This window comes from Molossus molossus, unplaced genomic scaffold (assembly GCF_014108415.1).
Source record: "Molossus molossus isolate mMolMol1 unplaced genomic scaffold, mMolMol1.p scaffold_m16_p_4, whole genome shotgun sequence".
Taxonomy (NCBI): Eukaryota; Metazoa; Chordata; class Mammalia; order Chiroptera; family Molossidae; genus Molossus; species Molossus molossus.
Genome location: NW_023425377.1, coordinates 53,262,923 through 53,277,040, shown reverse-complemented (window position 1 = coordinate 53,277,040; position 14,118 = coordinate 53,262,923). Strand labels below are relative to the sequence as shown.

General features: G+C 48.0%; 1 protein-coding gene and 1 pseudogene across 4 annotated transcripts in view; one reads left to right on the top strand and one right to left on the bottom strand.

Annotated features, from left to right (window-relative positions):
• Positions 1-14,118, top strand: part of OBSCN (obscurin, cytoskeletal calmodulin and titin-interacting RhoGEF) — a 94,304-nt gene that overhangs the window by 45,791 nt on the left and 34,395 nt on the right. For 3 of the 4 annotated variants that reach the window (XM_036239629.1, XM_036239628.1, XM_036239631.1), the window contains 10 exons: positions 9,937-10,015; positions 10,258-10,382; positions 10,547-10,744; positions 10,987-11,019; positions 11,217-11,336; positions 11,453-11,668; positions 12,105-12,177; positions 12,492-12,556; positions 13,530-13,649; positions 13,800-13,939. In XM_036239629.1, coding sequence (XP_036095522.1) covers positions 9,937-10,015; positions 10,258-10,382; positions 10,547-10,744; positions 10,987-11,019; positions 11,217-11,336; positions 11,453-11,668; positions 12,105-12,177; positions 12,492-12,556; positions 13,530-13,649; positions 13,800-13,939 — 1,169 coding nt within the window. The remainder of the gene's footprint in view (positions 1-9,936; positions 10,016-10,257; positions 10,383-10,546; positions 10,745-10,986; positions 11,020-11,216; positions 11,337-11,452; positions 11,669-12,104; positions 12,178-12,491; positions 12,557-13,529; positions 13,650-13,799; positions 13,940-14,118) is intronic. The other variant, XM_036239630.1, reaches the window with a different exon arrangement.
• Positions 7,310-7,615, bottom strand: LOC118615127 (annotated as a pseudogene).

Here is a 14,118-nt window from a genome sequence, read left to right as displayed (position 1 = left end):
AGACTTAGTTTGTGCCCTAACATGTGGTCTATCTTTGAGAATGTTCCATGTGCACTTGAGAAGAATGTGAATTCTTTATTTTTGGGGTGTAGTTCTCTGTAGATATCTATTAAATCCATTTGGTCTAGTGCTTCATTTAGAGTCTCTGTTTCCTTGCTAATTTTTTGTCTAGAGGATCTATCCAGTGATGTGAGCGGGGTGTTGAAGTCCCCTGCTATGATTGTATTGCTATCGATTTCTCCTTTGAAGTCCTCCAATAGTTGTTTAGTATATTTTGGTGCTCCTATATTGGGTGCATATATGTTTATCTAGGTTATATCTTCCTGTTGGATAGATCCTTTCAATATTACGTAGTGGCCTTCTTTGTCTCTAGTTATGGCCTTCATTCTGAAGTCTATTTTATCAGATATAAATATTGCTACCCCAGCTTTTTTTTCTTTTCCGTTTGCTTGAAAGATTTTTTTCCATCCCTTCTCTTTCAATGTATGTGAGTCTTTTGTTGAGAGGTGGGTCTCTTGTAAACAACATATAGATGAGTCATACTTTCTTATCCAATCAGCTACTCTGTGTCTTTTTATGGGAGCATTCAGCCCATTTACATTTAAGATGATTATTGATATGTACTTATTTATTGCCATTTTTGTTTAGTGTGGTTCTATTTTCCTTCCCATTTCTCCTGGTAATTACAGCAGTCCTTTTAACATTTCTTGCAGTGCTGGTTTGGTGCTAATGTATTCCCTTAGTCTTTTTTTGTCTGAAAAGCTGTTTATTTGACCTTCTATTTTGAGTGATAGCCTTGCTGGATAGAGTAGTCTTGGATTCAGATTCTTGTTTTTCATGACCTTGATTACTTCATGCCATTCCTTTCTAGCCTGTAGTGTTTCTTGTGAAAAGTCAGCTGAGAGCCTTATGGGGTTTCCTTTGTAGGTAACCTTTTGCTTATCTCTTGCTGCTTAGGATTCTCTCTTTGTCTTTAATTTTTGGCAGTTTGATTACTATGTGTCTTGGTGTGGGCCTGTTTGGGTTCTTCTTACTTGGGGCTCTCTGAGCTTCTTGAACTTGAATGCCTTCTTCCTTCACCAAATTAGGGAAGTTTTCTGTCACTATTTCTTTGAATATATTCTCTAGTCCTCACTTACTTTCTTCTTCTTCAGGGACTCCTATGATGCGAATATTATTCTGTTTCCAGTTGTCCCACTGTTCTCTTAAGCTGTCTTCCTGTTTTTTAATCGTTTTTTCCTTTTTGTTTTCTGATTGGTTGATTTCTTCTAGCCTGTCTTCTAATTCACTGATCCGGTCCTCAGCTTCCCCTCTTCTGCTTTTTAGACCTTCAAGTGTGTTTTTCACTTCTGATATGTCATTCTTCATTTCTTCCTGTTGGTTTTTCATTTCCAACTGGTTTATTTTCAACATTTCTATGTCTTTACTCATGGTGCTCATTTCCTTACACATGCTGTTGAGCTTCCGCAACATCATGGCTCTAAATTCTAGTTCTGTTAACTTGCTTAACTACATCTCATTTATTTCATCTTCCGTAGAGGTCTCTTGTTCTTTCATTTGGCTTTTGTTTCTGTTTCTCACCATTTTGGCTATCACAGTGGACTTTGGATTCTGCCAAATTTTCCCAGTGGGTGTTGGTGTTCTGCTGTTTGTGACTCCCTCTCCTGGGTTTGGATGCGCCAGGGAGGACCCACTTTAAATACCACCGTCAAGTCTTAGCTTTTCTGGTTAGTGTTGCACGCCCAGGCAATGGTAGTTATCCTCTCACTTTTTTTGCCTTAGTAGAGGTCACCTGTAGACCCTTGGTTTCCGAGTTGCCTGAAAAACTCCCTCAGGTGCTCAGTGTAAGAGGATTTCCTGAGAGTGAGGCAGTTGTTCATTATTAATGGACCTCAATTAGGATTTCAATGGCCACTAAGTGGGGTTGAATCTCTGAGGGAGGGGCCGCCGCCTCTCCCCAGGGCCCTGAGAAGAAGTAAAATGACCACAGTTCTGCGTGGCTGCACTCAGCAATAGCTCTTAGCACCCTCCAAAACCGGAGTGTCCCCACACAGTTCCAGTCCAGTCTGCCTTCCCTCTGCCGGAGCCCAAGGTGAGTGGCTGCTGCCAATTTAGCCTCTGTCCGGACTCTGCATCCTGGAGCCACCTGGGACTTTTAACCCAAGGGCGCTGCTTCCAGCCAAGGGCAGCTGCGGCTGTGGCACCAGCTGATGGGGTTGCACTCAGCAGAAGCCCAGGACTGAGCCACGGTAGCGGGACACTGCAGAGGTGGCAGTAGCGTCCAGCACAGTCCCCTGGTTCCCGCGAGTGTGCGCGGCGCCCGCCGAGGGCTTAGCACGCAGAGTTCGCGGGACTGAGCTTTGGTACCAGCGTCCCGCCGAATCCCCTGGTGCCCGCGAGTCTGTGCAGCACCAGCCGAGAGCTTAGCAGGCAACGGAGTTCCCAGGGCCCATGCAGGGTGGCAAGGGAGGTGGTAGCAGTAACTTCCCTCCGAGGCCGAGTTCCCTGGTCCCGCCGAGTCCCCTGGTGCCCGCGAGTGTGTCAGCACCAGCCGAGAGTTTAGCAGGCAACGGAGTTCCCAGGGCCCATGCAGGGTGGCAAGGGAGGCGGTAGCAGTAACTTCCCGCCGAGTTTCCTGGTCCAGCCAAGTCCCCTGGTGCCCGCGAGTCTGTGCGGCTCCAGCCGAGAGCTTAGCAGGCAACAGAGTTCCCAGGTCCCATGCAGGGTCACAAGGGAGGCGGTAGCAGTAACTTCCTGCCGAGTTCCCTGGCCCCTGCCCAGGCCGCTGCGGACCGTGGGCTCCTGGCCCCCTCTCGCGTCCTTGCAAGCCTACCAGGATTGAGTGGGTGTTTCTGGTTATGTGTTCCTCCAAGGTGTCTTTCGGCTGCCCTTTCCTGACGATTTGCCTTTATTTTCGTTGTAAACCCAGTTTGGTCTTGGGAGATGGTCTGTGTCACTCCATTCACTTCGCCGCCATTTTCCAGCCCTTCAGTTTTAATTCTAAAGCCACTTTTTTTCTAATCTGCAGGCAAAAAAAAAAAAAAAAATTGATTTAGGTATCAGAAGTTACCTATCAGCCATCTTAAGATGATATCACTTCTAGTTAAATCTTTCCATTTCTGTAAGTCAGTAATGTTGTTGGGCATTGGGGGCTGGGAGTTTCTGGCCTTGGAGGCAAAATTTCCCATGTTGATTTCAGTTTTATTTTGAATAAACCTCCAGATATACTGTGTACTGGGTTAAAGCGTGCTGCCTGTGTGCCAAGCTCCAAGTCATCCCAAACTTTCCCACATGTCTCCTCAGCCTTCTTTTCCCCCTCCACAAAGATTCTCAGACACCTAAGAATGCCTGAGATTTGAGCTAGAGGGAGTAAGTGCCCAGAAAACAACTTTAATTGAAAAGCCAAAGTTAAAAATCAGCCATCCAGCCCAACTGATGTGTCTTAGTGGACTGAGTGTTGTCCAACAGACTGAGAGGTCCCAGTTCAATTCCCAGACAGGGCACATGCCCAGGTTGTGCAGGCTTGATCCTCAGTAGTGGGCATGCAGGACGCAGCCAATCGATGTTGCTCTCTCACATTGATGTTTTTATCTCTCTCTCCCTTCCTCTCTCTCTCTCTCTCTCTCTAAAAAAAATCAATAAAAACATATTTTTTAAAAAATCAGTCATCCATTTTCCCCCCTCCCATTCTGCTTTAGCCTTGCTTTTTCACAACCTTAACCCTTGGCTCTACCTCAAGAATTAAAAAAAAAAAAAAAAAAAAAGACAGATCAAAGAAATTGAGCCTCTTACCTTATAACAACAGGGGAGTTGGAATTCCAAGGGGACTCATCCAAGCTCATCTGATGCAAATTGAGGAGCCAGTGGGGCACAATGGGTCCCTGTTGGTACCTAGAATGGCCCTGGTCTGTGAAGTGGTCCTGGGTGCTCTACTCTCTGGAATCTTGCCATTCTACACCATGATAAGACAATCCAAGTCACTGCAAGTGCCAGCTGGGCTATATAGGCTCAAGAAAGAAAGTCCCATCTGGGTCATCAAATGTTATTGGAATGGGGGCCTGGCCCTTGGTGGGTCTGCCTAGAGCCAACCATTAGTATGTTGGTTCTTGACTTGTGCAGGAAAAGTTTTATAACATGAGTCCAAGTGAATTTTAGGGGATATTTATTAAAGCTGAGGCTAGTGAAACAAGAAAGGGCTGGTGAAATGAGCCTATGTTGGTATGCTTTGGCTCACTAAGAAGTCAGAGAAAATGGGGCCTTAGGGACAGGTTCAGGGGATTTTTCCGGGAATGAACTGCCACTGCCCATTGCTGGTTACAAGCCTGGTGGAGTCCCTTAGAGTCCAGTAGATGCATGCCTGTGGGAGAAGAAAAGGAGGGGTGGGGGTGGGGGGCTGTGGGCATGCTTCTGGGAAGGAGAGTATGTGCACTGGGTCCTTTGTCTTGAGGCTTTTATTTCTCTCTTGCTGGCAGGAATCTTAGGGGAGGTCTCAGAGGAGGGTTTCAACAGAATTTTCATCATTTTTCTAGGTGTGCTCCTTCAGGGCCATGGTCCTCACTGATTGGTCAGTGTCAGGGCAGGGGGTCCTTAGTCATTGCAACTGGTCCTGGTGTTGCCTACCTGATTTTTCTGCTTTTCTGGGTCTGAAGCTGAAATATAACTGAGGCCTAGATGTTATTTCTAGGGAGGTGACCTTCTATATCTACTGTAAGTTGCTCTGTCTGTTTGTTCAGCTATCTGTCTCAGTTTCCCTGTTCCCCTTGTCCTGGCTTACTGGCCTGTCTCAGGATCAATTTGTCAATTTCTGAAAAAATAGTCCCTGTATATTTTTAAAGATTTTCTTTTTATCACTGTTTTTGAGTAATTTTATTATGATATCCTTTGGTGTGCTTTTTTTAAATTAAAAAAATTGATTCTAGAGAGATGGAGAGATAAACATTGATCAGTTGCTTCTTGCATACCCTCTACTGGGGCTCAAACCCAAAACCTGGGCATGTGACCTGACCAGAACTTGAACTGGTGACCTCTTGGTACATGGGACAACACTCAACTAACTAAGCCACAATGTCTAGGGTGGTGCACTTATCTTTATGTTTTCCTTATGTGTGCAGTTAATTGAGATTCTTGGAATTTGGGGATTTATAGTTTTCATTTTTTTTTTTTTATCCTCATCTGAGGACATTTTTCCATTTTTTGTTCAGACAGAGTGGGAGGGAGAGAGAGGAAGAGAGACAGAGAAACATCGACGTGAGAGGGACACATCGAGTGGCTGCCACCCACATGACCAACCAAGGCCGGGGACAAACTGCAACCGAAGCACATGCCCTTAGCGGGAACCGAACCCCGGTCTCTCCGGACCGCAGGCCGACGCTCTAACCGCTGAGCCAAACTGGCCAGGGCGGGGATTTATAGTTTTCAATAAGTTTGGATTTTTTTTGCCATTATTTCTTTAAATATGTTTCATTTTTTCATTGTTTGGTGGCTTCAGTTACACATATATCAAGCCACTTGAAGCCATAGTACAGCTCAGTGATACTCAAGTTTTTAAAACTTTTTTCTCTGTGCACTTCATTTGGGTTTTTCTGTTGCTATGCCTATACATTCACTGTTCTTTCTTCTTAGTATCTAATCTGCTGTTAGTCTCATCTACTGTATTTGTGTGTGTGTGTTCACTTATTTTAATAACACTACATTTACCATGTAATCACCATGGAATGTAAATTCAGGTTAGGATTTCACAAGCACAATAAAGCCTTTTGTAGTACACAAAAGTTTGTGTACAATGTCTGACCAGAGCTTTCTCAAATCATTAATCACTTTCATTATAGGTAATCTGTTTAGTTTACCATTTATGATTCTTACTGACAAAGTAAACATACTGCACATATTTAAGAGCTGTTTTTCACAACAAGTGTTGGCGAGTGTGTGGAGAAAAGAGGACTCTAGTACATTGCTGGTGGGAATGCAGACTGGTGCAGCCACTGTGGAAAAAAATATGGTGTTACCTCAAAAAATTAAAAATTGAACTTCCATTTGACCCAGTGATCCCACTTCTAGGAATATACCCTAAGAAGCCTGAAACACCAAACAGAAAGAATATATGTACCCCCTGTTTGTAGCAGCACTATTTACAATAGCTAAGATCTGGAAACAGCCTAAGTGTCCATCAGTAGACGAATGGATAAAAAAGCAGTGGTACATATACACAATGGGGTACTACGCAGCTGTAAGAAAGAAAGATCTCTTATCCTTTGAGACTACATGGAGGGTCCTGGAGAGTATCATCCTGAGTGAGGCAAGCCAAACAGAGAAGGACAAGTATCATATGATCTCACTTATTTGTGGAATATAATGAACATAACAGTCTGACGAATGGGGTAGTCCCAGAGACATAGAGGTGGAGTACAGACTGACAATCCCCAGAAGAGGGGATGGTGGGGGAGAGATAAACCACAGAACTTATATGCATGTATGCATAAACAGTGGACATGGACAACAAACTGGGGACAGGGCAGGGAGGGAAGGGGAAAGGGGAATCAGTGGGGGAAAAAGGAGAAACATCTGTAACAAAAATTAATTAATAAAAAATAAAATAAAATAAAAGCTGTTTTTCATGACCTTCGCATTAAAATTTAGAATATGTATTTCTATTTCAAGATGACATTTAAAAATTATTCGAATACAACAGCAGCAAAAATATAATTCTGCAATTACAAAAGAGGTAAATTGGAATCCATAATTTTCTTATGCTTACACGTGTGATTTTAAATAAATACTACCTTCTAGCAGCTGCTATCAGCATTTTAGGTTTGGTTTAAACATACACGCATGTTCAGTATTGGGTAGGCTTGTAATGTTATATAAGCCAACCAGCCCTAAAAACTGAAGTACTCATTCAACCCACAAGGCAGACAGAAAAATGTTAAAATAACTGGGACAGAAAGGATTCCTACATAACGTCAAAAGCATGTGATATTCTGCAGCAACTGGGAGTACTTTAGGATTGGCATGTTGTCTTCTTTAGAATTAATTTCACCAGAAGAAATTTAACAAGGTGGACATTTTACCACTATCAAGTACACTTAAAAGTGACATGTTTCTTATGTGCTAATTTGACTCCCCTTAATGACGTAGTTAGTGAACTAGGTCACCTGGCAAATTAAGCCAGCAAGAAAGAACGCTAGTATTCAAATTACTATTTTATTGTCTGACCCACTCAAATGATTTATTTTCAACATAAACATATAAGCTCAATATGAGATGTCTAACTATAGCAAACACCAGCAACAAGACCAAGACAGCATCTCTTCTAAGGTCTAGGTTTTGTCCAGAATTCCTTATACATGGAATGGCCTATAACAAGAGTCATTACTCCCACAACAAAGCCTTGGGCTGCCATTCACATGTGGATCGGGTGAATGGACATTTTAGTATTTCCATTGCTCTTCAATTTATTTAACTCATATGCAACGATTGCTACAAAACCCACCAATCCAATAGGGACAAATGGTGTCTCTCTAGCTTTTCAAATAAGTATAGATCCCTGACCTTTATCACATGAAGAAAGAGAAACATCTATGTAGGTTTACATAGTGATTGAAGAATCTTTGGAAAACAATAGGACTGCTCAAATTCCAACTGGCTTCTCTTATCTACTGTATTTTTTTTTTCTATCTCCAGAATTTCTACTTGAGTCTTCTTTATATGTTCTATGTCTCTACTTAACTTTTTGAACACACAGAACAGAGTTCTGATACCTGCATTAATGTCTTTCTCTGCTAGTTCTGGTTATTCTTCACATGGTGAGTCCTGTTTACCTGCTTCCTTGCATATCTGGTGATTTTTGACTGGGTGCCTGAGATTGTTAGTCTTGCTCTGCTGAGAGCTGGGTGTTGTGCATTCCTGCAGATTTCCTTGAGCTATGTTCTGGAAACAGTGACTTCCTTGGAAGCAGTTTGGTCCTATGCTGTGATTTGTTAGATGAGGCCAAGGCAGTGCTCACTCAGGGCTAATCCTGTCCCTCTACTGGGGAGAGAATGTTAGCGAGCACCTTCCCACCTTCCAGATGCCTTGTGGGCTGTGTTTCCAATCTGGCTGTGGAAACAGGCAGCATCCCAGACTTTGTGCCCCTCCAGCATTGTTTCCTCCAGTATCTCAGATAGTTCTTTACTCACATACATGTGCTAATCAGTGCTCTGCTGAATCCTCAAGAGAGGGACTCTCTGTGCAGCTCTCTTTTCTCTGGTGTTTTGTCCTGTGGCTTCCAGCTGCTGTCTGTCTCCTCAACTCAGGGTCTACCTGGCTCTGCCTCAGTTTCCTCTTCTGGGCCTGAAAACTGAAGATGAAAGCTGGGACAACCACAGAGCTCACCCTTGTTTCTTCTCTGTCAGGGATCAGTGTCCTTACTTGCTTAGTGCTCAGTGACTTGAAAACCATTCTGGTGATTCTGTACGCAGTTCCAATGTATGTGGATTTTCCCCCCAACAAGCAATTCTCTCACACCAGCTGGGTATTCTACAATTTAAACTCAGTTCTGACATTATCTACCTGAAGATAGTGTCAGACCCCACAAGTTAAGGGTTCAGTACCACAAGACTACTACTACCTTTCAGATGCAAATGGTAAGTCCAGGTTGTCACCCATGCTTCTGACTAACCAGCTATATATCAGAGGTTCTCATAGACACCTCCTTGGGTTCCATTAACTGGCAGCTCACCGAACTCAGAGAAACATTTACTTACCAGATTGCTGTTTTACTATAAAAATTATAACTCCAGAACAGCCAGATGGAAGAGATGCACAGGGCAAGGTATGGGGAAGGGATGAGGGGTTTCCATGCTCTCTGAGCCCACCACTCTCCCTGCATCTCCACATGTCCACCAATTGGGAAGCTTTCCAAACCCCATCTTTTTGGATGTTCATGGAGGCTTCATTACACTGATACAATTGATTCAACTATGGTCCCTCTACCCTCCCTCAAGGGACTGAAACTTCCAACCCTCTAACCGCGTGGTTGCTTTTCCTGAAAATCAGCCCCCATCTGTAGGGGCCTTCCAAAAACCACATTATTAACATAAACTCAGATATGGGCTACAGGGGCTTGTTATGAATTTGAAGGAAACTCCAAGGGTTTTTGGAGCTCTGTGCCAGGAATTGTACAAAACCAAATATATATTATTTACTATAAATCATAACATTACAACCATTGTTTCATATGTTTTGTTTGTTTGTTTTGTTTCTATTGGGGGGTGTCTTAGTTCATGCTGCTCTAACAAAATACTGCAGACTGGGTGGCCTATGAACAACAGAAATATATTTCTTAGTTTTGAAGGCTGTAAGTCCGAGATCAGGGTACCAGCAGAGTTGGGTTTTTCTGAGTCATAGAAGGCCCCCTTCTCCCTGTGTCCTCACACAGAGGAAGGAGTGCTGTGGGGTCCCTTTCATAAGAGCACTAATCCCATTTCTAATGTCCCTATCCTCATGACCTAGCCATCTCTCAAAGGTCCTACATCTGCATACCATCACTTTGGAGGTTCGGTTTCAACACAAGAATTTTTGGGTCACACAATTCAGTCTCCACATGGCCCAGGGTGGATAAATCCAGTCCTGCTTACACCATTGTGGCTACAAGTGGAAAGCCCCAGCTGAGGGCCAGATATTGAAAGATGTTGCCACTGTCCCTACCTGCCATTTATGAAGCCCAGAGTTCCTGTGTTTACAATTTGTTTGGTTTTGTAGTTAGTTTTAGAACTTGGCCTAGAACTTGGGCTTGTAACTGCCTCAGGGCAGGGAGGGTAGCTGTGTCCCTGTGACTTCTGACTCAGGAGGAAAAGTGGCTCCCGGGGGCGACTGTGAGAACCAGATGATCTCTGGGGGTGGGGCTGTGCCCGGAGAGAGGGGGCACAGGCCAGCTTCAACTTCACCCTTCATTCCCAGTGACCAGCACTGACTATGACACTGCTGCGGATGCCACAGAGACCTCATCCTACTTCAGTGCCCAAGGCTACCTGTCCAGGTGGGGGCCATGTAGGGGTGGGCAGTGCCAAGCAGGTTGGTATTTCCCAGCCCTGGAATGGGGGGTGGCCATGCTGGCTTGGACTGACAGAATCCCAGTCCTGGAGGCTTCACCTAGGCCATGTGGCCTCTGTCCAGCATGTTAACAGAAGACCTCAGAAGCCATCCAGATCTCACCCCACTCCTCCTGTCCTGGACTCCTCACCTGTCCACATCATGTTGCCCCTTTCTGTTCTCTGCCAGCCACGAGCAGGAGGGTGCAGAGTCTACATCAGAGGAAGGACAACTGCCCCAGGTAGTGGAGGAGCTGAAAGACCTCCAGGTGGCCCCTGGTACACACCTGGCCAAGTTCCAGCTCAAGGTGAAAGGTGAGAGGGATAGGGCTGGAAGGCTGGGTAGTGCCTCCCACCAGCAGAGGTTAGGTGGTTACTGTGGCCCAGGGATCTCCAGGGATCCCCTCCCTGGGCCATGTGGAAAACATAGCACCTACTGGGCAGTGGTCTTGTGCTGACCACTCTCTCTGTGGTTTCAGGCTACCCAGTGCCCCGCCTGTACTGGTTCAAAGATGGGCAGCCTCTGGCTGCTTCTGCGCACATTCGTATGGTGAACAAGAAGACGCTGCACACCCTGGAGGTCCTCTCGGTCACTAGTGAGGATGCTGGCCAGTACTCAGCCTACATTAGCAACACTGTGGGCGCTGCCTATTCGTCTGCTCAGCTGCAGGTCCAAGGTGGGTATTGGGAGCTGACATCGGCCTACATGTCCTCCCATGGCAGGCATGGGATTAGGCCCATGGTCTTTGCCCCGTGTGCAGCAGTATACTGGGAGGGCAGTCACCTGCCTGCCTGGATTTCAGAAGGTGTTGGGCGTAAGTAGGGGAGGGCGTCCTCGGGACCTTTACCCTGAGCAGACCCCCAGGCCCATGGAGGACACACAGTCCTACTTCAGGTCTGACTTTCCTGCCTCTTTCAGGCCCTAATGACCCGGAGGAGAAGTCAGCAGCAGGTGAGCTGAGTCCAGATGGGCAGAAGGAGGGCAGGAAGCTCAGTGAGGGTGCGTGGGGATATTTATCAGGGGGAGGAAGGGAGGAACAATGGGCATAGGCTGTAGGGATAGCTACCCAAGTGGGTGGGGGCCTGGACCTGGGAGGAGGGGCAGAGGCCACCCACTACACAGGGCTATGGCTCTGCACTTGTTACCAGCAGCCTCCAGTGTCTCCCCAGATGTGCAGCAACAGCTGGTGCCACCCCGATTCCTGGAGAAGTTCACCTCTAAGAAGGTGAAGAAGGGCTCTAGCATCACTTTCTCTGTGAAGGTTGAAGGTAGGGAATCCTGCCCTCCCCCACTTAGGATCCCCAGAGAGGGTCAGAGGCACCCTCTCTCCTAGAATCCCCTTCTCAGTGGAGGGCTGACTGTCTATCATCCACTCCTACCCCAGGTCTCCCAGCCCCGGCTGTGCACTGGCTACGGGAGGAGGCAGAGCAGGTGCTGTGGATTGGTCAGGACACACCAGGCTACACTGTGGCTGGCTCAGCCCAGCAGCACAGCCTGGTCCTGCTGGACGTGAGCCTACAGCACCAGGGCACCTACACCTGCATTGCATCCAACACTGCTGGCCAGGCCCTCTGCTCCGCCAGCCTGCATGTCTCTGGCTGTGAGTGGGTATGGGTGGCCTGTTGGGTGTGGGGAGGAGCCTCCCACCCTGAGGACATGCACCTCCTCTCTGGGGCCCTGCTCAGACCCCTCCTGAGCACAGGCCCCAGGGATCAGCTCCTACCCTTACCTTGTAGGCTCAGATCAGCAGACCAAGACCCTCTAGCAGCCCCCTGCCACCTCAAGTAGTCTCTTCCTGGCTCCGCTCAGCCCTTCCGTGGGCTGATTTGTCAAGTGTGGACCCATTCCTGTCTCCACCACTGGTGGGGTGGGTGTGGGCCCAGTTGGGATGCCAGGCAACGCCTTTCCTTGGGGCTTTGGACAGACAGGCCAAGGCCCTTAGGTGGGGGTAGCCCAGACATCCCAGGCAGAGGTCCCAACCAGAATCATCTCAGTGGGCTGGGTGTCATCCTGGTGGTCACCTGTTCTCCTAACAGTGCCCAAGGAGGCGGGATCAGTGGGAGAGATAGCTGGGGTGAAGGAGGCCCTCATCTCCACTTTTCTTCAGGGGTGAGTGAAGGGCTACGCCAGAGCTAATGTGGGGTGGCTTGGGGATTCTGGCACTGGGAAGGGACAGCACTGTTATCGGGGAGGGTGCCCTATCCTGAAATACAGCCTAGCTCTCTGCCCCTTGCAAGCTGTGTGGCTTGAGCCAGCCCCCAATCTCTCTGTGCCTTAGTTTCCCTATTATAAAATGAGGGCTGCTCAGAGCCTGACTAGCACTTGGCCTACTGCCCTTAGACCCTATTTCTGTCAAAAGCTCCCACACAAGGGCATGGGTGGTGGGTCCACCCCAGGCCCTCAGGACACTCCACTCTCTTTAGGACCCAAGCCATCTCTGAACAGATGCCGGAACCTGTGGATTTCACCAACCTTGCTGGGCAGAAAGGTATGGGGTGGGAGGGCGCAGGTGGCTTGGAATACCTTCTCTCCCAGCTATGTGCTCAGGTTCCCCAGGTATCCCTTATAGGCCCTATTATGAGCTCCGTTGACCTTGGGCCCTGCCAGCCCTTGGCTCAGTTCTCACATTTTGCCAGTTGTGTGAATGCCTGGGTGCAGGGCAGGTGGCCACCAAGTCAGGACTTGGGTGAGGGCCCCCATATGTTCAGCCCCTCCCTGGGTACCTGCACAGGGCATTCTGGAACATTGGGGTATTTTTAACTTTTTTTTTTTTTAATGAAAAACATTGAGTCTGCCCAGAAGTAAAGAGGACAGAGCCATGTGCCCATCATCCGCCTTTGGGTTACTTTTTGGATGACATATACCTACCCCCTTTTACTGCCCCCCTCCCACCAGTGGCCTTCATTCACCCTTAATCCCAACCACTGAAGCTCTCTTTCCCAACCCCTGAACCCTTGGGCCAGAAATCTGGGTCCTGTCCCCTACCTTCAGTGTCCAGATCTCACCCTCCTTGCCCACTGCCTGACTGAGCTCGCTGTGCCCCCTGCCCCTCCTGAACCTGTCCCAGACCAGCTGCCAAATTTGAGCCCCCAGTGGAGGAGGCACAAACCCCTTTGGGGGCTCCAATGTCTTCAAGCTTTTCCCCTACCCTGGCCTCTAAACAGCTAGGACCTCAGTTGCCCTGGCCCAGTGTCCTGCAGCCATGCTGGCTGCCCACTCTCCTGACTGCACATTATTACCTGACCTCCCACTGCCCCTCTTCTGGGCCCTGTTTCCCTGCATTTATAGACACCTGTGAGCCATTGAGTCCCCTTATCCTAATCAGCTTCTGTACTTCTGGCAGCATAGCCCCATGCCTGTGTGTACCCATCTCCCTTAAACCCTGAGCTCAGGACGGTCCTGGAGGGGATGCTTAGGCTTGTCTGGAGTGCACACTGGCTGAACTAGGGTCCTACCAACAGGAGAGCCCCTGGCGGCTGAGGCCCATGGCCATTTGTCCCTGGCCGAGGTGGGCACAGAGGAGTTCCTGCAGAAATTGACCTCACAAATCACGGAGATGGTGTCAGCCAAGATTACCCAGGGTGAGGAGCTGGCATGGAGTAAGGTCCTAGGTGGGGGCTTGTGAGGGTGGTGACCCAGAGCCAAGGTCGTCCACACCCATACCCTGGAAACCCATGGGGAGGGGCACACAGTACTGGTCCTTCTCAGTGTCACATGCCCTGTATCCCCAGCCAAGCTGCAGGTGCCGGGAGGTGACAGTGATGAGGAGTCCAAGACACCATCTGCATCCCCCCGGCATGGCCGCTCACGCCCCTCCTCCAGCGTCCAGGAGTCATCCTCAGAGTCTGAAGACGGGGACTCCCGGGGGGAGGTGCTGGGGGAAACAGGGGGGTAAATGGAGCCTGCAGGAGGGAACAAGAGTGAGGGTGGGGGAGGGAACAGGGGGCCCTCAGGTAGTACGTTGGAGAAGACTGAGGGCAAACAGCTGAGCAGCCAACATCACCACCACAACCCAGGATATCCCAGCACCCCTGAGGCTCCCCCTTGCCC